We start from the raw sequence: 27,430 nt of genomic DNA, 5'->3' as shown, positions 1-27,430 counted from the left end.
CCATGTCATATACTGACATTATGAGTAAAGTAATTAAATATGGTTTATAAATATGTTTATAGCCCTGCCTCTTGTGAGTCTAGATCACCTTAATTGTAGTAGCAACATACTGTATTTATGATAATTACTGACTAATTAATAAAAAAATAAGAAATAAATGAAAAAATTAACCGTCATCTTAAATTCAAAATTAAAATGAAAAACCTATAAGTGGTGGAGTTTCAGTATTTATTCATTTATTTAACATTTATTAATGAAGACTTTGACCACTCAACACTTTGAAGTATTATTACATTAAATTATTAAATTAGAGGATGCTGTGTGTGGATTTTTTAGTTATGTGAAGCCGAGCATCATGTCATCCTGCTGTTCATCATTTTCCTTTTATATATTAAAGAGTTTAATAAGCTCTGTCTTAATTTGCGTTCATGGGTAAATATTATCTAATTCCAAACCTGATTTTCTTTTTATGTTCAGAGTTTCTTTTCCTTTTTTCAGCCACAGTGATGTCATGTTTTCTGGGACTGCCTAACATTCAATATTACTAAATAATACTGCTAGAAATATTACCTGAACTCATAAACATCCAGAGTAAAAACAAGCTACCACACAATAGAATATTATAAAAACTTGACTAAATAAACAATAAAAAAACAAAAAAAGCAAAAACAATACCAACATTTAAAAACATAAACCATGTACTTGTCAAACATGTTAACTGGTTAAAAGAGTTTTCACAGTTAATTATTGTTAGTACTCAGAGACATCCACTGGCACTAAATTCTTTGAACATTAAAAATTGATCCTGGTTGTCAGGATTGGTATTTCTGTAGTCATTTCTATAAAACCTTCTTGGTAAATCTTATTAATAACATTTTTTAAAATGAATTAATCTACAAATCCAAAGACATTATTAAATTATTATTCTTTTTGCAGAGTATCATAATATAAATCAAACAAATGCCATAGGTGCATTTTCTGCTTGGGTTTCTTCACTGGTTCCATCGTCATCTGTGAATAGGGTTCACTTGTGAATAACAGAGAAATGTAATCTCTAAAACATTACTTGGTCATGTTAGTGCTTTGCTGAAGATGCAGACAAGCATCTGCTTCATGTAGTACATGTCAATCATTCTGTGGGTTGATGAGCTTGATGCGAGTGTGTGGAGGGTTTTTAGTGTGCGTAGTGTTTCTGCAGCAGCACAGAGTACAGAGGAGGCCCAGAATAAGAGAAAACAGACCCATAGTGAGGGATGTACAGGTCCCATAAAGCAAGGGTAATTTCATTGAATCCCATACTAAAAAAACAAAAAGAATAACAATCAGATACACATTTATGTTTAACTTTTTATGCAAAAATATTTGTGTGGTAAATATGCTTTGGCATCATAATATAACTCACATGCAAATTTGACATTAAGAAAGAACCTCTTGGATATGATCTCTGGTTCTTTACTCCAATTATCTTTTGTGGTTGATCGTATCCATGGTGTGGCAGTACAATAATACTCGCCAGCATCACTGTCTTGGGTGCCATGAATGGTGAGGGTAAAGGTTCGGGTTCTGAGACGCTCCAGACTGCAGTCACTGGTGTCATTACGAGGGCTTTTCCTTACCACACCCAAATGATCTATACTGGTCAGCAGAACGAAGCTGCCTGATCCCTGAAAATGACTCCCATGATACCATCGTATTTCATATGCAACATTGTCTAGATAAAGAGAAATGCACAAAATTATTTTTTAAAGATCTACAAATTTTAGTACAGTAGTTGTAGGAAGACAACGTAGTTGTGATTGTTATGCCCCAAACATTCATGGTGTGCTATTTGCACAGCACTGGCTGAAAAAGGTAGTGCCAAGGCCGTTGATATCAGCTCGATTTAAAGGGCACACAGAGGGTGGAAAGGGCTCTGGAGTCACCATAATCTGTGCAAGAAGAACTGGAAGCGAGGCAAGCAAGTTGGTGTCAGCTGGAAGCTAAAATCTAACCCTTCCCAACTGGCTCTCCTGTCAGTACTACCGGCAAATGCTAATGAAGTGCTGCGAGAGATGCATTATACTATCACTGAGCAACAAATGGCCCACCCGGAGGCATTTTACCCACTCAAAACTGGAAACCGTTGCACAAAGGTTTTACCAGCACATAAATTTTGCCACAAGAGGAGACAACATACTTGACCTATTCTACACAAACATCCGGGATTCACACAAAGTCATCCCTTGCCCCTATCTAGGACAATCAGTCCACCTACTCCCAACGTTCAGGCCATTGATGAAGCGCTCCAGTCCAGTACAAAGGACCATCAGAGGCTGGCCAGAAAGAGCCACTTCAGCCCTTTAGGACTGTTTGAGAGTACAGACTGGAACATGTTCATGGAAACTGCCACCTATGACCAGCATGTTTGTCTAGAAGAATACACGGACTTGGTGTCCGGGTACATAGAGAAGTGCACTGAAGACATCACTGTTGAAAAATCGAAAATGATTGACAGGTGAAATCCATGTCCTCCTCATGCCTTCAAGTCGGGAAAAGAAGAGCCTCCCAGGTTAATAAGGGTTCAGCTTTTCAAAGTCATAAAGAAAGCAATTAATAGCACCACTTCTGTGATACTAAGGACCCCAGACACATGTGGCAGTTCATCCAGGCCCTAACTGACTACAAAATCATCTCACATGCCTTCAACAGTGAAAGCCATAACTCAGACATGGTAAATAACTTCTATGCGCAGTTTGAAGCTCTGAAAACCACACGAGCATGCAGGTCCATGCCTACCCCAGAGGAGCAGGTGATGTGACCAGCTGGCAGGTGACCTCACAGACATCTTTAACATCTCCTTGAGTCAGGCTGTGGTCCCTGTGAGCTTCAAAAAGACCACCATCTTCCCAGTGCAGATGAAGTCAACGGTGAGGTGTCTCAATGATTACCGCTCAGTAGCACTGACTCCCATCATGATGAAGTGCTTTGAGTGTCTGGTCAGGAGGTACATTCACTTTGCCCACCTCAGAGAACCCACTGCAATTTACATACTGTCCCAACTGCTCCACTGATGATGCCATCTCCCACACCCTGCACTCTGTCCTCTCTCATCTGGACAGAAAGGACATATATGTCAGAATGCTGTTTGTTGACCTGTTGAATGCTCAGCATTCAATACAATCATCCCTCAGCAACTGGTGAAGAATCTCTCTCTACTGGGCCTCAACACTCCACTGTGTAACTGGATTATAGCATTCCTGAGAGAGAGACCACAGACAGTGTGCATTGGCAGCAGAACATCATGCACCATCATATTGAGCACAGGTGCCCCACAAGGCTGTGTGCTCAGCCCTTTGCTGTTCACACTGCTCACCCACAACTGCACAGCAAAGTCGGAATCCACCTCATCGTCAAGTTTGCTGATGATATGTCAGTAGTGGGACTCATCAGAAACGACACTGAAACACTATACAGAGAGGAGGTGCGACTGGTGAGCTGGTGTTACAACAAAAATTGTCTCTTAATGTAAACAAGACAAAGGAGATCATTGTTGACCTCCGGACCTGCTCGTCAGTGGCACCATTGTTGAGAGAGTCAGTAGTACCAAGTTTCTTGGGGTACACATTTCTGATGACCTCACCTGGATTACTAATACCAACTTCACAGTGAAGAGGGCACAACAATATCTTTACTTCCTGCAAAGACTAGAGAGCCAGCCTCCCACCACCCATCCTTACCACCTTCTACAGAGGAACTTTGGAAATCGTCCTGGCCAGCTGCATCACTGTGTGGTTTGGAAATTTCAAAACCTTAGAATGCAAGACCATACAGTGCATAGTGAGGACAGCTGAAAGGATTATAGGGGTCTCCATCTCCTCTATCCAGGAAATCTTTCAGGCACGCTGCCTTCAAGCCTCCTGTTCGTGCTTCTGCCATCAGACTACAAGGTTCTGCAACAGCTTCGTTCCCCAGGCGTAGGTCAGAAACAGCAAACACAACAACGTAAACAACAAAATCAGAATCAGTAACACAGGCAGAAGATCAGGGCAGGGGGCAGACAAACGTAAATCAGAGCAAACAGAATAAAGTCATAAACCGGGAAAACACAGGACATAAACGCTCAGACCGATAGCAGAGGCAAATTGAGACTTCGCACTATAGCACATTTCAAGTTCGTTTTATAGGAAACGGGTAATTGGCCGCAGGTGGCGGTGTAATCAGGCTTGTCATCAGGCCTAATCAGAATTATGGGAGATGCAGTCCGGAAACATCTAGTACTCAGGCGGAGGTTCCCTCTGGTGGCGGTCGGGGGACGAGGCAGGTGTCTCGGCCATGACATTTACAGTATATTTAAGACACCATAGCTCTATGATGCTTAAATGTTTACTGTTTATTTACGTTTATTGTTTACGGTTGTTATTTGTTACTTGTGTCTCTACCTATGCACCTTGGTCAGTATGGCATTTAATTCTTTTTTAAATAACTTGAGTTGAGTTGACTTTGATTTAATAAGTCTCGGTTTGCTTTTGAATGCTTCTGGTTTCCTTGATATGTTTTGGGTCATTCTCCATCTGCACTTTGACATAAAGCCTTATAGCAGATAATATAACCCTTCTGAATTCATCCTTCTTTTTTGTCATCCTTCTTTTTTGCATTGTCAGTAAATACAAAGGATGTTGTTCCAGAACTGTGCTGGCTTTTTTACAAGGTGTAAATGTATCTCTAATTTGATATTCCTATTTTTTGAGGATTCCTTATTTTTGAGTAGGATGGTTTAAACTGGCAGGTAATGCAGGAGTGTCACTGGTGTCTTGTCACATATTGTGTCTCTTTGAGTTTTCAGGAATAGCTGTAACCAGAAAGAGAGTGTGATCAAGAGTAGAGTAGAGTGTACAACATACACAGACACAGGAGCATAAAAACAAAGTGTTAATTTTGAGTTAATCAAGGACACGTTTTAGTTGATTTGTTGATTGAGTTTTTCAAAAGAAGACTAAAAAGAATGATGTAAAAGCAAGCCTGGAGCTTGAATGCTGTCTGCATCCCAAGACTTCCTCCACATCTTCACACACAACAGGTTTTACAGTTTGTTTATACTGTTTTTTGCCTAATGATGGTTTGTTTTCCTGCCAGAGTCTAGGACCCGTATTCATAAAGATTATAAGGATGACCTCAGAGAGCTCCTAACTTAGCTTAAAATTTTCTAACTCAGAATTTAGCTTAAGGGCCTTTTTACACCTGGTCACTTCATGTGTTTTCTCTGATCCGATAGCTATCTGATTTGTTTAAACTGTTCCATTTACATTAGGCCACATAAATGCGTCTTGGCGAATCGGATATCAATCCGATCTTTCTACTCCCGCCCAAAATGCAGATATATTTTACCGGTCTAATTCAAATGGAACACTCGTTGGTGAATGCGGTTTTCAGAATGCAATCAAAAAGAAGACGAAAAAACTTGTTATGGCGGTTATGCTACCAAAAACAGCATTTACTGTTTGCTGCATTTTCACTGGCAGCAGCAGTGCATTTTAAGACCCAACGAGACACCTGGGTGAAAGATCAGAGCCAGCACTGGAGGGAAAACATAGTGCTGGCTTCTTATACGGAGTATAAGATTTCATGTATCTATAAATATACAGTACTGTGCAAAAGTTTCAGTCAGGTGTGATTAAATGCTGTAAACAAAGAATGCTTTCAAAAATGGAAGTTTTTGAAAAAAACATTTATTTCCATAAATGAACAAAATGCAGTGAACGAACAAAAGAGAAATCTAAATCAAATCAATATTTGGTGTGACCACCCTTTGCCTTCAAAACAGCAGCAATTCTTCTAGGTACACTTGCACACAGTTTTTGAAGATACTCGGCTGGTAGGTTGTTCCAAACATCTTGGAGAACAAACCACAGATCTTCTGTGGATGTAGGCTTTGTCACATTCTTCTGTCTCTTCATGTAATCCCAGACACACTGGATGATGTTGAGATCAGGGCTCTGTGGGGGCCATGCCATCACTTCCAGTATTTCCTGTTCTTCTTTACGCTGAGGATAGTTCTTAATGACGTTGGCTGTATGTTTGGGGTCGTTGTCCTGCTGCAGAATGAATTTGGGGCCAAACATATGCCTCCCTGATGGTATTGCATGATGGATAAGTATCTGCCTGTATTTCTCAGCATTGAGAACACCATAAATCCTAAATGCATAAATAAATGCTTTACTGTTGCCTGCAGACACTCATTATTGTATCGCTCTCCAGCCCTGCGATGAACAAACTGCCTTCTGTTACAGCCAAATATTTAAAACTTTGACTCATCAGTCCAGAGCACCTGCTGCCATTTTTCTGCACCCCAGTTCCTATGTTTTTGTACTTACTTGAGTCGCTTGGCATTGTTCCCACGTCGGAGGTATGGCTTTTTGGCTGCAACTCTTCCATGAAGACCACTTCTGGCCAGACTTCTCCAGACAGTAGATGGGTGTACCTGGGTCCCACTGGTTTCTGCCAGTTCTGAGCTGATGGCACTTCTGGACATCTTCCAATTTCGAAGGGTAATAAGCTTGATGTGTCTTTCATCTGCTGCACTAAGTTTCCTTGGTCGACCACTGCATCTACGATCCTCAACGTTGCCCGTTTCTTTGTGCTTCTTCAAAAGAGCTTGAACAGCACATCTTGAAACCCCAGTCTGCTTTGAAATCTTTGTCTGGGAGAGACCTTGTTGATGCAGTATAACTACCTTGTGTCTTGTTGCTGTGCTCAATCTTGCCATGACATGACATGACACAGCTGTTTCTGTTTCAGTTCATGACTGGGTTTCAACCTACATGTGACCTTGATGATCATTAGCACCTGTTTGGTATAATTGGTTGATCATACACCTGACTATAATCCTACAAAATGCCTGACTTTGTGCAAGTGTACCTATAAGAATTGATGCTGGTTTGAAGGCAAAAGTTAGTAACACCAAATATTGATTTGATTTAGATTTTTCTTTTGTTTGCTCACTTTGCATTTTGTAAATTGACAGAAATAAACACTCATTATTTATATTTCTGAAAGCATTCTTTGTTTACAGCATTTTTTCACACCTGCCTGAAGCTTTTGCACAGTACTGTATATATATATATTTCATTTCTATACTGTGTCAGAGATGTTATCTCTAATATGATTGGTCATAAAAATAATCCTGACACGATCTGATCTGTAAAATCTTATTAACTCCATATTGTATTCAATTAAATATTGAATACAATACATTTCTTCTCCTTCTTCACCTTTTGGCAATCTTCTCCTCTGATAAAGAAACTCTTAAGCCTATTAAAAGTCATCCTCACTACTCCTAACACTTTTTGATCACTAGTAGCAACTATGATATTTATGGACCTCACAGAAACAGTTTTGCATACAAAAACATGCATTTCAAAAGAAATATGGCTGTCCTGTTTAACAAAAAAACCTTATTTAGAATGCAGATTGCCCACTCCCATGTGGTTTTTAATTCTAAATTTCAATGCAAATATGTGATGAACACTGAGATTGCAAAAGCATTTTTTCAATGAATTGAGTTTTTTTCATTGAAAAACAAAAATATACATACCTGTGTTGGAAGTTCCTGATACAGTGATAATGCAATCTATCTTAACCGTTTCCCAGGGGTACACACTGGTAGTGTCTGACATGATGGAAAGGTCAAATGTTGGCCCTGAGAAAAATAATAATATTAAAAGATTAAGAGCAATTATAACACTAGCTTAACCATACACTTATAACTTGTTTATCATGCAACAATTTCCCCTCCCCTATTTTACATTCACTGTAGAACTCCTAAATTACTGAGTTACAGCTCACTCAGTTTGGACAGTAGAGGAAATCATTTGTATAGCAATCATCCATTCAGATTTCATGGTTTAATTAAGCTCTTACTTGTGTGCTCAAAGTTAATCTGAATTTTATTTGACTCTCCTTTTGTCATCTCCACCCAGTTCTTCCCATCTGGCTTAGTCCATGCTGCAACTTCACAGTAGTAGAATCCTCTATCCATCATCTGCACACCCTGAATTCGGAATATGAACTCCATGTTGCCAGTCTTCACCAGACTCAGGCTGTCCTGTCGACTTGACTCGTACCAGTCCTCTAACTTCAGAACCAGGTCAGGGCTGAGTGAAGCAAGTTTCCGACTCGGGGCACCTACACCATACTGGACCAATATGTGAACAGAAAGGGACACACCATCCCAGAGGTTCTTAAGTTTAGCCAGGCAGTTCATTTCAAAAGTGGATCCACTGAAAGTTGCTTGTCGTATGTGTCGGGCGATTACACTGATGCCAGGACCTTAAAGGAGTGGGGGAGATTGTGAGTTATCAAATTTATCAAAGTTATCAAATTAGTTTTGTATAAAGCACAACTCATATATACAGTCAGCAGAAGCCCATGAACATAGATATTGGTGGGGCAGGATGACATCAAACTAATTAAGCTGAGAGGCTATTACACTTTAAACAATATATGCTTTTTGGCTTCTGTCTGTTGAATTTTAAAAGTAACAATATAAGTTGCACTTGAGAGGCAGCAACATGCAGTTATTCAGAATACAGTCTCACAGCCTCTGACTGGTTTAGGATGCATTTTAGTCCAAATGTGTCTGACAAAGCAAGTGTCCCATTAAGGCACACACTGAAAATATAATAGCATTAACCAAGTTTTGCCAGGTTTCACTTCCAGCCAAACTACATCTTAATCATACAAAAGTAGTAATAATATGGCACTTTATATGTCCCTGAAAAGAAATATAAAAGACACTTTATATGTCCCTGAAAAAAAATGTCTCACAAAGAACATCATCAGTGTTCATATTTAGGGCTGGACCTAGCCTGTGATTTTAAACTGAAGTTGGTGGCAATGTGTCTTTTTTGCAATTAGTTTATATTCATGTTTATGTATCATTCTTGAAAATTAGTATTAACAAGAATCTTGGATTGATGGAAAATGAAAACCATAATGCAGAGGCTTAAAAGAAGGACAAATAACATAATAAATCATCAATGATTGTTTTCTATTATTGTTAGCATTACTGTTATCATTATTATTAATGGTTTAACAAGACTTGATTGTTGATGTTTACTATTGATGTTTATTAATGCATTAAAATAAAAGATTTGTAGTATGATGACATGATGCGTATCAATACTAGTTAATGTTTAACTGTTAAATATGTAGTCATTTGTAATTTAAAAATGTTCTATATTAGACTATATTAAGTAATGTTATCAGAAGTGTATTCTCCCAAACCATCTGTAAAATATGGTGATGGGTCATTGACACTTCAGGGAGGTTTTGTGCCTGGTGATCTAGATGCTCTTTAGTTTCCAGACTTGATAAAGGAAGACACTTATTACTTTTATTCTCTCCAGGAAGCATTTCATCACATATAATGTAGTGTAACCTGCTGAATTTAAATGGAATTATGAAAATTCCCTCACCCTTGGAGGCCAAGCTGACTTTTAGTCCATGAGTTTGTTGTTCTGATGTATGTTTCCAGATGCCAAGGCGAGTGAGTGTCCATGTTGCGACACTACAGACATATTCACCTACATCTGCATTTGTGGTGTGAAGAAGGCGGAGCTTGAAGGTAGCTGGCTCAATCCGGGTTACCAGGATGAGACCTGAATCAATGCGGTCCCTATATTTATCACTGGGAATGATAGCCCCATTTTCATTCAGTGAGGCAATAACATCAGTGCCAACATGCCCACCATCAGAAGAGGCAACAGAATAGAACCAACAGACACTCAATCGTTTGCCCCAGAATTGGGAAATGTTGGACACTTGACACACAAGCTCTGTGGGATCACCTACATACTGGGCTATGACTGGAGATTTGAATGTCACAGTAAATGTTGGATCTGAAAGAAATAAGAGAGAAATATCAGTGCAAAATAATTTTGATATATGAGCATCTAGAAGCTTACTTTTTTGACATATAAAAGACACACATGCATAACAGTAGAAGTACTAGCCAGCCAGAAGTAGTTGGATGGGCAGATTTTATTTAATGAACAAAAAAAAAACAACAAAAAAAAACATGACATGATTATGCATGACAGTTTGGTAAAATTAAACAGGTAAAATCCTGAAAACCGTATTGTATGAAACAAGGTAACAACAAACAAGGAATAACCGATTAAGACTAGTGAGTAAGGAAAGCTATATATTGTAGCATTCAATGAAAAAAGAAAGCAGAACCAGAGTCAGTTCTAGACAGTCCTTCGAAATGTTGTTAGTAGTAGGATGACTATATGTGGAAGTCAGCATAAAAAAGTAAATCTATTAGAGAGATGATCTACAGGACTTACAGTAATCTACCCAGGTAGAGACCCAACCACTTACTCTGAATGACTTTCTAATCAAAACAGTAAAATTTGTATGTTGTTGCCCAATAATAAAAGAATGTGAAAGAATATTTGAGAAAGTATTTATTTCAAATAACACTTGAAATACAGTGGTCTAACATCATAATAAATAATTTAGGGAGAAAAAGAGAAACAGACAAAAATAAGTATAAAAGATTTAAGGAGTTGCCAGCCATTTGTCTGATCCATTTTGATGCTCTACTTATAATTGTTGCTTACTTCACCTGAGAATCACTCGCTGTTGCTGAGGATGGCCCCAAATGGTTTACCTAAAGTTTGCTGGGAATTTCACCTTCACCTTCAACCCAGAGAAAATGGATTCCCTTTTGGATTTCCTCCTCACTCAGCTGCAGCAGTCTTGTTCTTGTTATTAATTTGTATGCCTTAAAAACTTTAAAAAATACTTTAGACAAGCTATTGAAGTAAGTTAATGAAATAATTAAAACTTCTGAGCTTGCTGTGAACCTGACCTCCTCTGAATAAATTTCAAAATCTAGTCGGTTTATTGCTGGCTACAATGATATTTCGATATAAATACTATCAATATTCAACAACTCGTTTTTAAAAATAAAAAAAAATCAAATCACTAACAAGAATCTCTGACAGACAGATAGTCAGACTAGTGTTAACATATTAAAAGAAGAAATTGAATAGAAAAAAGACTGGCATATAGAGCACTTAAAACATTGTTAGCCAGACAAACAGTACGAACAAAATTTATGTTCTTCTGCTAACTTTAGGCCGTTGCTGGGGATAGGAATGTAGTACTCTGGGAACTAAACAAGAAGGGTGTCAATCAACATGAATTACATACATTGCCATTTCTCTGTGTTTTTTTTTTTTTTGCTTTTCTCTCTCATCTGTACTTTCTCTTTCTCTTCTCTCAGAACAATTTTCAACAGTTAGAAAGTAGTCAATGTACATGGAAAATGTTAACTGTAAGTAAATACTATTTATAAAAATAGAAAAAAGTCAAACCCAAAACAAAGAAGTGCCATCTATATAATTTTCTCTTTATGTAGTAAATTTGAAAAGAGAAGCTCAGCTCTTATTTACTATCTGCTGCTATCTGCTACTAACTGCTGCTACTGTTAGCGCCTTTGATAATGTACCTTAAGTAGGGGCTGGGGCGGGGCTGGGGGCATGGTTACTGTTAGCTCCTTTGATAATGTACCTTAAGTATACCAATGTCTAATACACTTTTACTTTACCGCAATATGATCAATTATCAGCACACATGATAGTAGGTAGCTACTGTACATGCTAAGGCTACCTTTAATACCTTAAGGCTTAATGATAAAATAATGATATGTACTTTCCGTTATTCTCGATTACAGCCTCCGTTTATACAAATTACATGCACGTACACGTTGGAGTCGCCTCGTTTGGATGCCAATGTAGGTTCGCAAAGCCATGAGCATTAACAGTAAAGCAACATCTGCCATTGTTGATGTTGCGTTTGTGTTTGCCGCTGCTGCGCTAACGTTGCTGGTAAAGATGAGACATATACAGTGACGTAAGACTTGGCTCTGTGGTGGCTCTCTAGCCCATGGAAAGGCAAAACAGTTCTTAGAAGTCTCGCCAGTGGAACCAACTTCGATCCAGCACTAGCACTAGCTCTGAACCAGCACCTGGTTCTTTTTGGTGGAAAGGGGGCCTAGTTGGCCCCAATGAAACCAATGAAATTTGGGTTTCATGAGGATAACTTTACCTGTCACATGCCACCTAAATCCTATGTTTTTTAGTGATTAAGTATCATGAAAAATCCACATACAGATTAGCACTTGGTTGCACACTCCAGGTTGATCAGGCTTATTTTGTTTGAGAAACAGCAAATTGGACTGTGTATGACCATACCCTAATCACTGCAGACATTAAGCAAACCATCTCTGACTCCTTAGAACTGAGTGACGTCTGAGTGCTATACTATTTATAAATGATAACATATTTTTGATAATTACTTAGTTTCATACTCTCCTGAGTAGTTTGTACTCATGTAATGTTGTGATCCCTGGACTATAGCCTAGGAAGTAATGAAGTAATGTACACTTATTTTTTGAGAAATAGCTATTTCAACTTAACACTGCCTCTTTTCAATGTTTATGCTTTCAAACTTTGCATATAACCTAGGAATCATTGGCATTTACAATACATGCATTTCAAGTTTTATCTATTCCATTCAGGCGTTTGTGAAGTACAGCTCTTTGAATAAATCAGTTCCATCCCACTTGGGTTACTTAAGAGGTGGCAGATATATTGTTAGCAAATACAGTGATACCTCGAGATACGAGTGCTCTGACATACAATTTTTTTGAGATACGAGCTGTGATTCGACCAAATTTTTGCCCTGAGATACGAGCAAATTTTTGAGATACGAGCATCCGAGCTGCCGCCGCCGAAACAAAGATCCCCAACAACCACGTGTGCTCTGTTTCCCCCACCTCAGCTTCCCGCGTCTCACTCGGTTAAAGCCGCCTTTCGACAGAACACGACAAACGACGGCCAATAAACCGGAAGTCATTCATTTCCTATGGAGAGTCGCAAAGGGGCTGCGTGATGTGCCGACCATCTGCGGATCCGTAATTTTCGGATCCGTTTTAAGCGTTGGATCCATTAAAGATTTTTGAAAAAGCGTTGGATCCATTAAAAATTTTCAACTTGTGCGACTACACAGCATCTGATATGCCAACCGGACAGGTTTTTATTAAAACGATCGGCAAATGTTAGTGAGGAAAGAGTGACAAAAAAGGCAAAAACATGTGAAGAGAAAAGCGATGAAGAAAATTAAGCAAAATTAATGTAAAGAAAACAGAAATTGTAGCAATTAAGTTCAGCTAAGTTAAGAGAATTTCAGTTAAGTTCGTTAATTTTAGTGAAGTTTAGTTAAGTTCCATTTAAGTGTAAAGTAGCATTAAGAGTGTACAGTAGCGAGTAAGTGAACGAAAGTGAAAGTGTAATTCCTCCTAACTCCTCCGCCTGTTTACTCCTCCCTCAACCGCCGTGCGCATCTTCCGTAAAGTAAAACCAGTTTATTTTTTTTAACTTTCTCTTTTATTACTGTATGTTTTTATACATTTGGCATTTATACATACAGGTACTGTACATTTTTCATATTCAAAACACTAACAAAACAACTGGAGTGGAATTTTGCGAGCTGGAACGGATTAATGGGATTTCAATTAATTTAAATGGGGAAAATTGCTTTGAGATACGAGCAATTTGAGATACGAGCAAGGTCACGGAACAAATTAAACTCATATCTCGAGGTATTACTGTATCGGCATTTTAAATAATAAACTATTATTATTATAAATAAATAATAAATAATAAACACACTCCTGAGTGTTTTGACACTAAATATGTGGAAGTGGTCATATTACACAAACACTAAACTTGAGTGGGTGTGACTAAATTATTCAAATGGAAAATTTATAAGGGTTTAGCCCTTATAAGGGTTTAGCAAGAAATTTCACCGTTTTCTAAAAGATTTACTTGACCTGGTAAGCAAAAGGAAATTGCATGTTCTCTCACATAGAGCATATTAAGTGGTTTTCAGTCTAAAGACATGTGGACAGTCAAAAGACATGTGTTGCAGGCTAAATGGCATCTCTAAATTGTCTATAGTGTACAAATGGGTGTGTGAGTGTGTTTGAATGAGTCTGAGATTATGCGCTGAAATGGGCTTTGTACGGTGTCACCCGCCTTTTGTACATAGAATCCCCTGGGATAGGGGTTCCCTGTAACCATGTGTATGGTAAGCAGTACAAAAAATGAATGAAGTAAAACACAAACAGTGCCCCCAGTGTCTAATTACAGTCAGATTGTAGTAAGTCTGTTCTCAAATCTACCAATTTGAAGGCTTTATCCAGGGATGTGGGCTGCTGGCACTAGACCATCTCTACTGATCGTGCTGGAAGTAAAGCAACAAATTGACCCAGAACCACCAACTTGATGATCTGCTCTGCATCCTGCTCCTCCGCCATTAACCAGTGTTGACCAGAGTCTTTCTGAAATCCTTGGTTTTAGCACCTTTGTACTATCTGTTGTGTAAGGGTATGGAAGAAGACTCCATAGACAAGCAGAATTTTACCTGAGTTCCAGGCTAATGCTTATTCATTCTGTAACAACAGGAAACAGGTCTATCAGGTTAAAGTGAATGATCCTTAACATGTTTTGTGGTTTTGTGTTTTTTACAAGCTTGGGCAAGCAGTATCACAATTTCCCTCTCTCTCTCGTTTCAGAAAAACAAATGATCTTGCTTTAAGTTCCCAGTGACACTAAGGAAAGTCTAAGGAAACTCTAGTACCACTGTCAGGGTCAAATTTGGGTTTAATTTGGAAGTGTGTTGATAGTCATAAGTTTTTTCAACAATTTGTATTATTTACATTTTCAGAAAATGCAAAAAAAAAAAAATAAATACATTTATAAACCATATCTTTCATTTTCTTACTTATATCATTTAAAGAATCATTTGTTTAAATCATTTTAGCATATATATATATATATATATATATATATATATATATATATATATATATATATTATATAATTCCATGGAATATAAGTGAATGCCCCCCAACATCTGAAATTCAAGTGTACTTCCTGTCAACCATCTTGTATTTTGTCAAAATCTGTTCACTACTCCTCCTACATATTAAAAGTCCATATTACAAGTCCATATTAAGTGACAATTTGGGGGGGGATGACGGTGGTTTAGTGGTTAGCACGTTCGCCTCACACCTCCAGGGTTGGGGGTTCGATTCCCGCCTCCGCCTTGTGTGTGTGGAGTTTGCATGTTCTCCCCGTGCCTTGGGGGTTTCCTCCGGGTACTCCGGTTTCCTCCCCCGGTCCAAAGACATGCATGGTAGGTTGATTGGCATCTCTGGAAAATTGTCCGTAGTGTGTGATTGTGTGAGTGAATGAGAGTGTGTGTGTGTGCCCTGCGATGGGTTGGCACTCCGTCCAGGGTGTATCCTGCCTTGATGCCCGATGACGCCTGAGATAGGCACAGGCTCCCCGTGACCCGAGGTAGTTCGGATAAGCGGTAGAATATGAGTGAGAGTGAGTGAGTGAGAACACCAAATTTGGCCTACATCATCTTCAGATCAACCAAAGACTTTATTATTATCCAAATGCAAAGCTGGTAAACAGGAATTACAAAATGTAAAAACAAATCCAAATCCTAATGGCAAATACAAAGTCAAAAAGCAGGTATAGGTTAGGAAATGGACAAAGCAAGGACGGAACAAGATTCAGATATAAAAAAAACAAACATGGTTTAGATAAATGGCAGAATTAGTGCTGTTTTCAAGGTGCTATGGTTACCAACTATTGGAATAGAAATATAACTATTGCAACAAGTAACCCTTAAAATAGGGTCTCCGATATTTGAGAAATGCTTCAGAAAACTGCGTTAGGCCACCAAACAAAACAAAAATCAAAACAAACATGTAGCCAATGAGCAGAAAGGGGCGGGTCTTGTCAATATGGGCGGAGAGAGTGTTCAGTGTGCATGTGTGCATGTGAGCATATTCACAGATTGGAGTTTCCCGAGTCAATAACTCCTGAGCTAAACGCTGTTACTACACAAATAACACCTTTCTATCGTAGTAATGTAGAGAGGCAGCTACAAACGCGTTTTGCTAGTAACAGCGTTTAGCTCAGGAGTTAATGACTCAGGAAACTCCAATCTGTGAATATGAGCCAACTTCCTGCTCCTTCAGTTCTCTCCAGCGCTGGAAAGCTGATCCTATATTAACACGGGTCCTACTTCTTGCCTTATCGTAAGCCTTTCTTCGCTTTCTTTATTTGTTTTTATCCTCCAAGTCAATGTAAAAAACACTTTCTGCTAATGTCATACATGCGCACTGAACACTCTTTCCGCCCAGATTGACAAGACACGCCCCTTTCTACTCATTGGCTACACGTTTGTTTTGATTTTTGTTTAGCTTGTCGTCCCGACTTTCTGAAGCATTTCTCAAATATCGGAGACCCCACCTTTAACTCAAAATCAGAATTTTAAACTGGTTCAAATCGTTATGGAATTCCTATTCTTAAAATATTATGTTATATCGTTTGTTGATTGCGTCCGATTTTTTTTTAAGCAAATTATTTTTTATATGTTAAAGGGCATCTCAGGCTTATGAACTGTAGTGGTGAGGTTTTGTATTGTCTGGGCTTGAGAATAACTTTTGAAAATATAAAGACATAATTGAGTTAACTCACCTTGTGGGGTTATCAAGACTTGCACAGGGGCTGATGTCTTCTCTGCAGCCTGGTACCATTTTCCCCTGCTCTGTTGTATCCATGCCCTCACCCTGCATAAGTAAAGTCCCTTATCAGACAGCTCAACGCTGTGGATCTCCAGCCTGAAATCACCCTCTCCAACCTGGTTAATGCTAAATATATCTGAGGTTTTTGCCACCACTCCATCACGACTAAGGTGGGTCAGAATATGAGTCTCATTTAGCAGCCATGTCACCTCAAGATCTAAGGCAGCAAGGTCATATGCAGAAACCAAGCAAGTGAGATTCAGATTGTCTCCTGTTTTAAGGATCGTACTATCCAGGACTTGTACAATGAGGGATTCAGCTGTAATCAAATAATAAAGAAGGAACTGTGTTAATATTACTGTAATGACCACATGACAGAAAATCCACTTACAATAATAAACTCAAATAATATTGCGACACTCACTAATTTTGCAGCATCATGCTGTCACTTATACAAACATTTCAATTTATGTTGTAAAAGTCAATACACTATTGACAATATGAACAGTAATTTAGGGTGGTATATTTGTTACATAACCTACAAATAAATAATACTTTATTCATACATAAAGAATTTCACAAATATATAAAATTCCATCAACAAATCCATAAAATGAAATGCAAAAATATTTCTGTAATTCACAAATGTTTCTGAAATGCACAACTTTAATTTGTACTGAAAATTGTACATTATTTCAAATTTGAGGTTAGAGGCTTTCAGAAGATAAATCAATGAATAAACAAAATTAATCACTTCAAAGTTGTGATTAATTTATTTCCTTCATTCATTTATCTTCACTAAGTGCTTAAGCCTGGTCAGGGTTAAGGTGGATTCAGAAACAACCAATACACCAATTATCCATAATATTTCACCTAGTGAATAATTTTGATTATGGGATATGGGTAAGATATATGTAGCAGCAAGAAAACAATAAAGGTCTTGAAGTTAATATGTTGGAAGCCATAAAAATAGGGTTTGGGTCTTGACTTAGTGTGAACGTTACAATTTTCAGAAAATCTTGAAAGACCAAGTACATCCCTTCATGGCAACAATTATTTTGTAGTGTGTCAGGGCACATTATTCTGCTGAAAGAGGCCGCTGTCATTAGGGAATACCAATGCAACACTGTAAAAAAAAATGTTCAGGAATGGTTTGAGAAAAATGACAAAGAGTTTAGGGTGTTGAATTGACCTCTAAATTACCCAGATCTCAATCTAATCAAGTATCTGTTACTAGACAAGGTCAAATCCAGATACTTCAATAGGTCAGAGCTCTTTTGTCAACACAAAGAGGACCTGCAATATACTAGTCACATAGTTTAAATTTTATGGTAGATCAGTGTATATTTGCTGTTACTGGTTAAAGCTACAGCTGTGTCAGAAAATTGACTGATTGTTTAGAGCAGACATGATGAAAAAAAAACATATTTGTAGCTTGAACTGCACTAGTCAATGTCAGAACTGCTTTTGAATACATGAATAAATGCTAGTCTTTTTGTTAAAATGCCAGTGATAATACAGTGATCTGTAAAAAATGAAGAACTAGACAAATAAACAAGGTGAAGTTAAATACTTATTTAAATAAATGAAATAGATTTTAGATTTGAATTTGGTCTATTTGTGGATGTTTTTTGCTTAATTTCTTTGTAAGTTATACAAATATTTCGTCAGATTCATAAAATATAAGTCAAATTTTCTCATTAAATGTCAGTGAAGTTTTTTCAATACATATTTGAACAAAAATATAATCAAACATATCTAGATATCTAGTAATATGAAACCATAAACAAATAAAGACACTGGTGGAATCAAGTATTGAGTAAGATCATATATCGCTTTCCTCTATGTTCTATGGGTGGTCGTTTACAGCTGTGCACTCTCTCTGCCGTGCACCCCATCTGTAATTAAATGTTGTGTGGTAAGTCTACATAGCAACCCAGCAAGAGTATCCCTGGTAACAAAAGCAAACAGTTGAGTTTGTGAGAAAAGTCACAGTCTCTTTAAAATAAAATTGTGTAAAAGATCTTAAATATTTTAGATATTAGGATTCACATACTATACAATATAAATATTCATTATTCCCCATTTATTTTATATTTTCCTCATGAACATATTTATAATATGTCTAACATCTGGTACTAAATAATTTTATTGAGGCACAAAGTTTAAGCAGTGATTTGTTGGGTACATAAATATCCAACCACTTAGTAAATACATCATAGAACCACCTTTTGCTTAAGTTCCACCTGGAAGTTAAATAAACAATGATCTTATTTTACACTTGAAGTCTATGTTTGCTCACATAAGGGGACTGATAATCTCCCAAGAATTCCTTCGAAATCTCAAAACCAAAATTACATATACACTGGCAGGCCACTTTAAATACAGTAAGTGAAAATGACAAAATAAAATAAAATAAAATAAAAGGAAACACAAAGCTCCATAAAAATATACCTGTCTCCTGCATCCTCTAAGTACGGTACTACAGTAGTGCTGAAATATAGAAGGAACTACCAGACACTACTATTTAAACTCAGCATGATCAAGTGCTGAGTATAGAGTCACCAGATGCAACACAATCACTCTCCTAGATTCATGAGCAACAGAAATGATTTAAGGCTTTTGCTCAGGAGATATAATGAAGTCCATAGTCATCTAACCATATGACCTATAATGTGTGTTGATCATTTCTGTATAGTGCGCAAAGCCCAAAACATTTTTTATTTGGATTGAAACTGGATGTTTATCTATTATCTATATCTATTATCTATAATAGATAATAATAGCATTATTTATACCAGATATTTTTCAAGCTATGTTCCAAGGCATCTTCCTCTTTTTCTTAATATCAAAATGGGGCTTTAATTATGGATACCCTATCATTTTTTATTTAAGAACTTTCATTTAAGTCTAATGTACCTGCAATGATTGTACATGTTTTAAATAATGTCCAAAAGAAATAATTTTTGGCGATCCCTACAGAGGTATGCTGCCATATGAACAGTTCTCAGCAACTGACAACTATTACACATATTCAAATGCAATCCTAAAGCATTTTTACCACACCTCACCTGCTGGGATAACAGCCACTTCACCTATGACCTCTGCCTTTTCCTGTATCATGGTCCAGGTGCCCTGCTCTCTGCTCCATTGTTTTGCGGTGCATAAATATATCCCCTGATCTTCTGGCACTGCACTAGACAACACCAGGCTGTAGGAACCAGTATTGTTCATATGTAGACATATTTCACCATCTGCATAACGCTGGGTAAAATTCTTTCCAACAATAAGACCTGAATCAGGGCCAAAAGTAAGGAGATCCTGCTCTAGTGACTGATTCTTTTTAACAGACCATGTTATTGATAGGTAAACTCCTTCAGTGAAGTCTTGAGTGATGTTGCAGTGAAGATTGATTGATCTGCTCTCATGGACTGAAGGGGCTGGAACTTCGGGAACCACAACTAGTGTATTACGAATTACTGCAAGCAATAAAGAGAAAACATCTTAAGGCACCTTTAGCAGAACCAGTAGTGTCAAGTTTACATGAATTAATAAAAATACTCATACACATGCACTTTAGTGCTGAGATTTGGACAGTATGAAGCTAAATTATGATGTTTGCCCTCAGCTGAATAACCTATTTTTTTGAATAATTAATCACTTGACGTGTTGTAGACAGCAAAAATAGCACAAATTGGATAGCAACAAAAATATTGGAATCTATTTAGAAATTTTGCTTATCTTAAAGGTAAAGTAAATTCCCTTTAGAGGAGGTATCTGAAGCCACGCATGCATTTATTATTTTAATTTTTGTAATTTTCATAGTCTATTTTCATAATTAAATTTTAAATTATTAGTAGTAGTTGTGTCCTCTGTATATATTTGTATTTTTGCATATGTTGCATGTAAAAATTAATTTATAACAGATTGTAATAATAATAACAACAACATCAACTACAATAATAATAATAATAATAATAATACTAATAATAATAATAATAATAATAATAATAATAATAATAATAATAATAATAATAATAAATTAATTCATTTGAAATGCCTTATGCAGCAGCAGAATATATCCTGGCACAGGGGCAGTTTGCGGTGTTAACTTGGACACATCCGACAGTGTGGACTTTGCTAACCACACTTGGTACTGTACATTATTGGCTCTTGGTGGACATTTTTGATCACAGCTAGTAAGCTGTTCGGGCTGTGGTGCTTTGCTCACGTGAGTCTCTAAATCAGAATATTCAGAATAAATCTCAAGTGCTGGGTCTGCATTCTGCCAAGGATTTTTCCCAAAACACTTGATGTGAATTTTCCCAAAACACAAATGATTTGAGGCTACAGAGTATTACACAACAGGACAACAAAATTACCTTTTAACAGTTTTTAAAAAACTTAACTTACCTCTCAGCAGAACATCTGCCTCATAGTTTCCACTGATAACAGAATCTGTGCTGGGGGTACTGCACGTAAAAGTGCCACTGTCAGTCACCCTGGCTTCTTTAATCCTCAAATCCACTGTACTTTCACTAATTCTTTCCACACTGATGTCACCAGTATATACCCGGGACTTTAAAGACTGGTCTGGAAATGAAGGGTCAAACGTGGAGACAACCCGAATGGTTTTTGACCCATTTATTGCTTTCCATTCAAAATCCTGCTCCTTGGGGCCCTGATAATCCGACACTTCACAACGTAAAGACAGTGTCTCACCCTCCACTCGGATCAGAGGGCCTGTTGGTAGTAACACCTTTCGACCCACTGTCAAACCTAAACAAACAATAATTGAAGTAATATAACTATATTAATTAATAATAATTGAAATAATTTAATAATATTACATTTTGTTAAATTCACACACATTTGCAGTTATTTAATAGAGTATACAGACACATAGTTAAATAAATGGTCTCTGAAGAGGAAGGTCAGTACTGTATGAACAGAAAGGGTGAGATTTTGGAGTTAAATGAATAAAAGTGTAAGTATTATTCAACTTTTAAATATTGCAAATTTCTCACAGACTATATTCACAAACGTTAAATTTCTCACAGTTTAAGAAGGCAATTATGTGGAAGCTGAAAATGTATTCATATGAAACAATTCAAAGCTAAAAAGAAAAACAGAAACATGTAGAAATAGCATCATACAGTCCCCTAACTATTTGGAAGGCCAATTTAACTGTTTGTGCTGTAGACTAAAAACATTTGGGTTTGAGATAAAGAGAAAAAAGTTTTTTACAGTGCATTTTATATATGACCATCCAATTTGTGGTGAGCAAAAATATTAGAACATTTGACTGACAGATGTGTCCAGTTTGATTGATTGTTTAAACAATAAATAGCTCTAAACATCTACAGAGATGAGCCACATAAGTTCTGGAACAAAGATTAACCTCTAATAAAGTGATGGAAAGGCCAAGGTGTGGACAAAAAAAGGATCTTCTCATGATTCAAAAGACACAAGCTTATCTGTGAAACTTGGTGGAGGTAGTGTCATGGATTTGTGACTGCTAATTTATTTTCAAAGAAAATAATCAGGAGTAATTTCAGCATGCAGCAAGACAATAAACCAAAGCCAGGTTTTTGGCTGGCTATGTCAATCCACAGAGCTTAACCCAAATGAGAAGCATTTATACCTCCTGAAAAGGAGACTGAAGGGAGATACTCATGAAACAAACAACTGAACTAAGCTGCAGTAAATAAATAATTTGGTGATGTCAGTGAGTTGCAGGCTTACAGTTATTCCAAACAAGAGATGTGCAACTAAATATATACATTTCTTTTCTTTCATATTGCTCCAATAAATACATTGGTCTTGCAGTTCCAATAGTTTCATAAGGGGCTGTATATGATTATTAGATTAAAATATTCTTAGTGCTATAATTATACAATGACTAGTTTTATATCTAAAAATGAACGGTTTTAATCTACATTTTAAATACATCAGAATTGACCAATAACACCATATTTCATCCACAACGTGTGTTCACAATGTTATGTTCATATGCTGGTGGAGAAAAGCCATTTGGTGATTTATATATATCAGTTAAAAAAATTCCAGAATAAATGTAAGCGCATATAATGGGTTTATGATGTACAGAATCATTTCCAAGGAACAATTGCAAGATATATGGCAAAGACTGGCAGAAGGAATGCAAGACCACGAAGTGTATAATGTCCATACATCTTAATTGTGTCACCTTGTCTCCCACGCAACGGCTGAGAAAAAGAAGAAAATGTGTCTCACTTTTTTATTGTCAGAACCTTGAGTTAGTTTCAGGTCTTTTGTGTGTGTGTGTGTGTGTGTGTGTGTGTGTGTGTGTGTGTGTGTGTGTGTGTGTGTGTGTGTGTGTGTGTGTGTGTCTTTAAAATGATTTACTAATAATGGTTGAAAGGGAAATTTGCGTAAACTTGGCAACCCTGGTTAATGACACCTGTAGGCGCACCTCCACATGACAACAGGAAACACACATACACCATTTTAACACAAGTACATTTAAACCCCACAAAACGAGCAGCCAGAATCTGCTTGTGTTCTCGACATTTAAGTGCCTATTACGGGGTTTCTCTAAAAATTCAGTAGACAGCAGCCTACAGCATGTCAAAGTGAGAGCCACTTTACTTTACTGAGACTATGTCAAATATACAACCCAATCAAATACACTTCAGAACGGTTCAAAGTTTCAGAACGATAGAAGGGTCTTTAAAAATGTACCCTTTTATTGTTTAATATCAATGTCTTTAAAGTCCCACTGTCACAGTACAACTCTATCTGAAAGTGGGAGACATAACTGTGATTTTAAAACCAATGTTAACTCTCTTCGGCTTTATCTCACACAAGTTATTTATTCATTTTGAAATAAAATTACACCCTGGTTCTTGTACACATTCCCTCTGTCTCTGTCTCTCACGTGTTACTGAAGCTTACTGTACTCACCTATAATGAAACACAGGGTGATCAATACGAGAAGAGATTTCATGTCTTGGCGGTGCGTAATTCCTGCTATTTGTCCGCCCTTCCCGCACATGGCATCTGACGTTCGTTATTTTACGCGCAATTATCCGTAATCCAGTTTCACGCCACAAAAACAATCCTGCCCTCTATGAGTTTGGCTATATCAGGGTAAGATTGAGTCTGAGGTAGAAACTGGCCAGTCCGCCAGTTCGGGGTTAAACGTCGTGAAGAACGGGGCAGTGGACTGGAGGTGGCTTTTGGCTGCTGCGCAAACGAAGTGTGACGAAACTTTTTTTTTTACGACCGGAGGATCGCGGAAAGGAGAGCGTTCAAACCGCCTCAAAATTATTCAAATAAAGGCTATTTTTGTTAATCCACATATGACGGTACTATGTTATCGTTACTCATTTTTTTGTTGTATTAATTCTAGTTAGTTAGTAAGAAGAGCTGTGTCTTGTGTCTGTTCTGTCATCTTTGTAGGAGCAGTTGCTCAGTTCCCGATTGGCTGAAGGAAGTATTCAGGTTCATGTGAGTTAGAATGTGACGCATGACTTTGCCGTATGCCACAAGATTCCTCCTACATTCTAGCAGCAGTTAAACTAATTGAATTAAATGTACAATATTCAATTTACCCAATAGAAAAACAATAACAATAATAAATCATAAAGTATTGCATTAGAACAAGTGCATTACGTATCCGAGAAAACATGGAAAAAAGCTCAGTCTACCCTGACTGAGAGTTGCATTCTGATATGACACCCTGGAAGTGATACCCACAGTTATTCCTGCTTAGGGAGAAACTGGAATGTGCATATATTTGTGGTATATAGCGTTTTACACAGAAAAAGAAACCACTATACATTAAAAGACATGGCAGCAATTAAAGTACTTTAAGAGTATGAAGTAAAGCTTGCTCTGCTCTGATAAGACAAATATGAAACCTTTTGTGATGAAATACAGGTACTGCTCACCAACTGTTCATACCACCCCTAAGTATGCTGAGGGGGTTCTTCCAATTGCCAAATAGATTGTTTAGAGTTAAGAAAAAAATTATTGCAGCCAAATACCTTTCTTCAAGGTCCTTGAAGAAAACATGCCCCGGAGATTTTTAGAGATGTGCAAAGCATGAGAAGCTTAAGGAAGCTTCAAGCTGAGAGAGTAATTGCTACTATAAAGCACATAAAAAGAATAAAGGGTCTGAATACACAGCACAGCCATGCTGAAAAGACCCACAGACGTGAATTTTTTTTTTTAATTATCGCTACATGGCCAAGCATTATTTAATTTGTTTCACCTGTTAAGTAGCATTCATATAATGCTAATTATGTATTTATAACATTAGAGGTAATATCATCCCAAATATGGTACAATAAAAGTTAGGTTTTTTTTATTATCTAAAGCAGATGCTGATTTACATGTATTTAGGGTAAAGAGACTGATTTACATGTTTTCTGGGTAAAGTAATTTAAATGCATAAAATTTAAATTATAAAACATAAAATAAAAATTTATGTTACCACATACCTCCTACTTTAAATTAGGTAGGAAATGAACCATATTTCCATTAGAGGTCAATTTTTAAAAAAGATAGCTTTGAGACAGATGGCCACTTTTAAACCATTGCCTTGAAACCGTTTTCTTACAACTTTAGTACTATGCTGATTAGAATCATAGTCTTACTGGAAGAACTAGTTGTGACCAAGTTTTAACTTGCTGGCTGGTACCCTGACATATTGCTTCAGTATTTTTTCATAGTTCTTCATCCTTAATCTATTTCACCCTATTGAATGTTCATAAGCACCTTGTCTGATTGGAAACATTTGTAAGAATCAGTCATGAATACACTATTGCAAATAACTGGCAACCTATTGACAGAAATATGCAAACGTACAGGGAGGCAGTTACAGTTCTGAACACATAGACAGAATATCAGCCTGTTTTTGTGAATTTGTTTATTTTTCAAGATACTTTTTTTTCACTGTATTTAAACTGTAGCTCATAGTGTTAGTATATCACAGATCTAAATTTGTAGTTATATAAACAAAAGAATCTATAAAATAAATATATTTAAATCATTGGACTTCTAGATTTCTGATATTGAAAAGTCTTTTTTTAAAGTGGATTGTAAGACTTTCTCCAATGCCCTCTATGAAGTCATTACTATGCCAATTGTTTCAAATTGTTGTTTTGGCTATGATTTCTGTCTTTTTCACCTTTGAAGTAGCTTCCTTTTCCCACACAGACAGCTGTGAAGGGTCTATGGCCTTCATGGAGGTTTATCTTTTTTAAAAACAAACACAGGCAAAACATAGGGATCAAACCAAGAGTAAGTATTTAAACTGTTAAATGCTTAAACAATCAATCTAACGGCACAACTGGGCAACATAAAATAGCATATTATTTTCATCTTTTGATATAAAACCCAAATGTCTTCAGTGTGTAAACAAAAGAATTTGCCAAAAATTAAATCCAAATCTTTTTATCAAAAGAAATAAGGAACTAAAAAAAAACTTACAAAACATTCTCCAAATGAACAGAAAAAATTAAGCTTAAAGTAAAATACTTTGAATTCAACAAAATACATTCCTTAAATGTTAAATGTGCTATGTTTTAATGTTTTAGTAAATAATACTAGTTTTGTGATGAACCTTACCTGATGTGAAGGATCATTGACATGCCAAAGTAATTCAGTGTTTCCACAGAGTCATTGGTGTGTATTTATATTATTTGTCATAATAATGTTTCATGTGCTGTTCCCAAGCTAACTGATTTAGTAGTGTGTTACTTAATTTGCACTTGTCCGAGGGACAAAAAAGGAAATGCATTAAATGAAATCGTCCGAATAATTGGAAAATTGCATTAAAATTCTAATGTATAGAGACATTCGTTTATCATTTTTCTTGAAAAAAAAGGTCATTACACCATCTTCTGGTGTTGGCCATTGTACATTTTTGTCCTGCTGACATTATTTTAAAACTAAATATTTTATGCACAATTTTAATAATACTTTGAATAATAGGAAAATTGTGTGATATGCATGTAATGAGTATTAAATATAACATTTGTTTCATTGTATCTCATTAAAATGGCTAATAAATTGTGTTCTGGTGCTGGGCCATGAGACTGTCATATCTAAAGATAGTTAGCTAGCATTTTAGTTAACCTAAATATTAGTGTAAAAGTAAGGAAAACGAATGAAGAGTTTATTATTACACAGAAGTTGTCCATTAATGAAGGAAAAAAATTGAACAAGAGAAAATGCAAGCCAAATATAGCAAACTGTTTGAAGTAAAAGCATATTTTTTTAGACATCTTGGAAGACATCTAAGAAGTCATGAAACTGCACCCTGCCCTTTTGCTAGCTGTGTGTATAAACCTAACAGGCTTGTCACAGGAATAGGAAACACAAAAGTCACACAAGAAATTTAAAAAACTCTTAAATTACACTGATACAATGAACTTTAATTATGATTGTGATTATGTTTTGCAGTCTTCACAAACTGTTCAAGAGCGTGTAGATATTGAAACTCTTAAACTAGCCATAAACTAGCGTCTGTATTTTTGAAAGTGCAAATAATCTTGCACAAATAGAAGAATACCTTTCATAAAACAATTGAGGAAATTTAGGATATACTTTTTCTAGGATCAATCAAAAAAATTGATGTAGATGCTTGTATCCTCCATGTATCCAGGTAAATGGCATTGCTATTTTTGAGACCAACCCTTTTCTGAATACATCATTCTCTTTAATTGAGTATTTCTATGACAGGACACACAAAGTTGACTTTGTTTATGTGTCTTTATATTGTTGGTA

General features: G+C 36.7%; 1 protein-coding gene across 3 annotated transcripts; it reads right to left on the bottom strand.

Annotated features, from left to right (window-relative positions):
• Positions 1 to 219: 219 nt before the first annotated feature.
• ptgfrnb (prostaglandin F2 receptor inhibitor b) lies at positions 220 to 24,105 on the bottom strand. 3 transcript variants are annotated; one of them, XM_060860212.1, is made up of 9 exons: positions 23,600 to 24,105; positions 21,068 to 21,433; positions 19,726 to 20,133; positions 16,608 to 16,973; positions 9,453 to 9,875; positions 7,897 to 8,304; positions 7,571 to 7,675; positions 1,403 to 1,711; positions 220 to 1,298 (listed from the first exon to the last, which is right to left on the bottom strand). In XM_060860212.1, exons 1-9 carry the CDS (start codon positions 23,688 to 23,690, stop codon positions 1,126 to 1,128), a joined length of 2,649 nt encoding a protein of 882 aa, XP_060716195.1. In that variant the 5' UTR covers positions 23,691 to 24,105; the 3' UTR covers positions 220 to 1,125. The 3 variants fall into 3 exon arrangements, with proteins under 3 accessions (XP_060716195.1, XP_060716197.1, XP_060716198.1); XM_060860214.1 differs by lacking the exon at positions 19,726 to 20,133; XM_060860215.1 differs by lacking the exons at positions 220 to 1,298; positions 1,403 to 1,711 and adding an exon at positions 3,760 to 4,828.
• Positions 24,106 to 27,430: the final 3,325 nt, after the last annotated feature.

This window comes from Tachysurus vachellii, chromosome 24 (assembly GCF_030014155.1).
Source record: "Tachysurus vachellii isolate PV-2020 chromosome 24, HZAU_Pvac_v1, whole genome shotgun sequence".
NCBI lineage: Eukaryota > Metazoa > Chordata > Actinopteri > Siluriformes > Bagridae > Tachysurus > Tachysurus vachellii.
The sequence above is the reverse complement of the archived record's forward strand: the minus strand, read 5'-3'. Positions and strand labels throughout refer to the sequence as shown.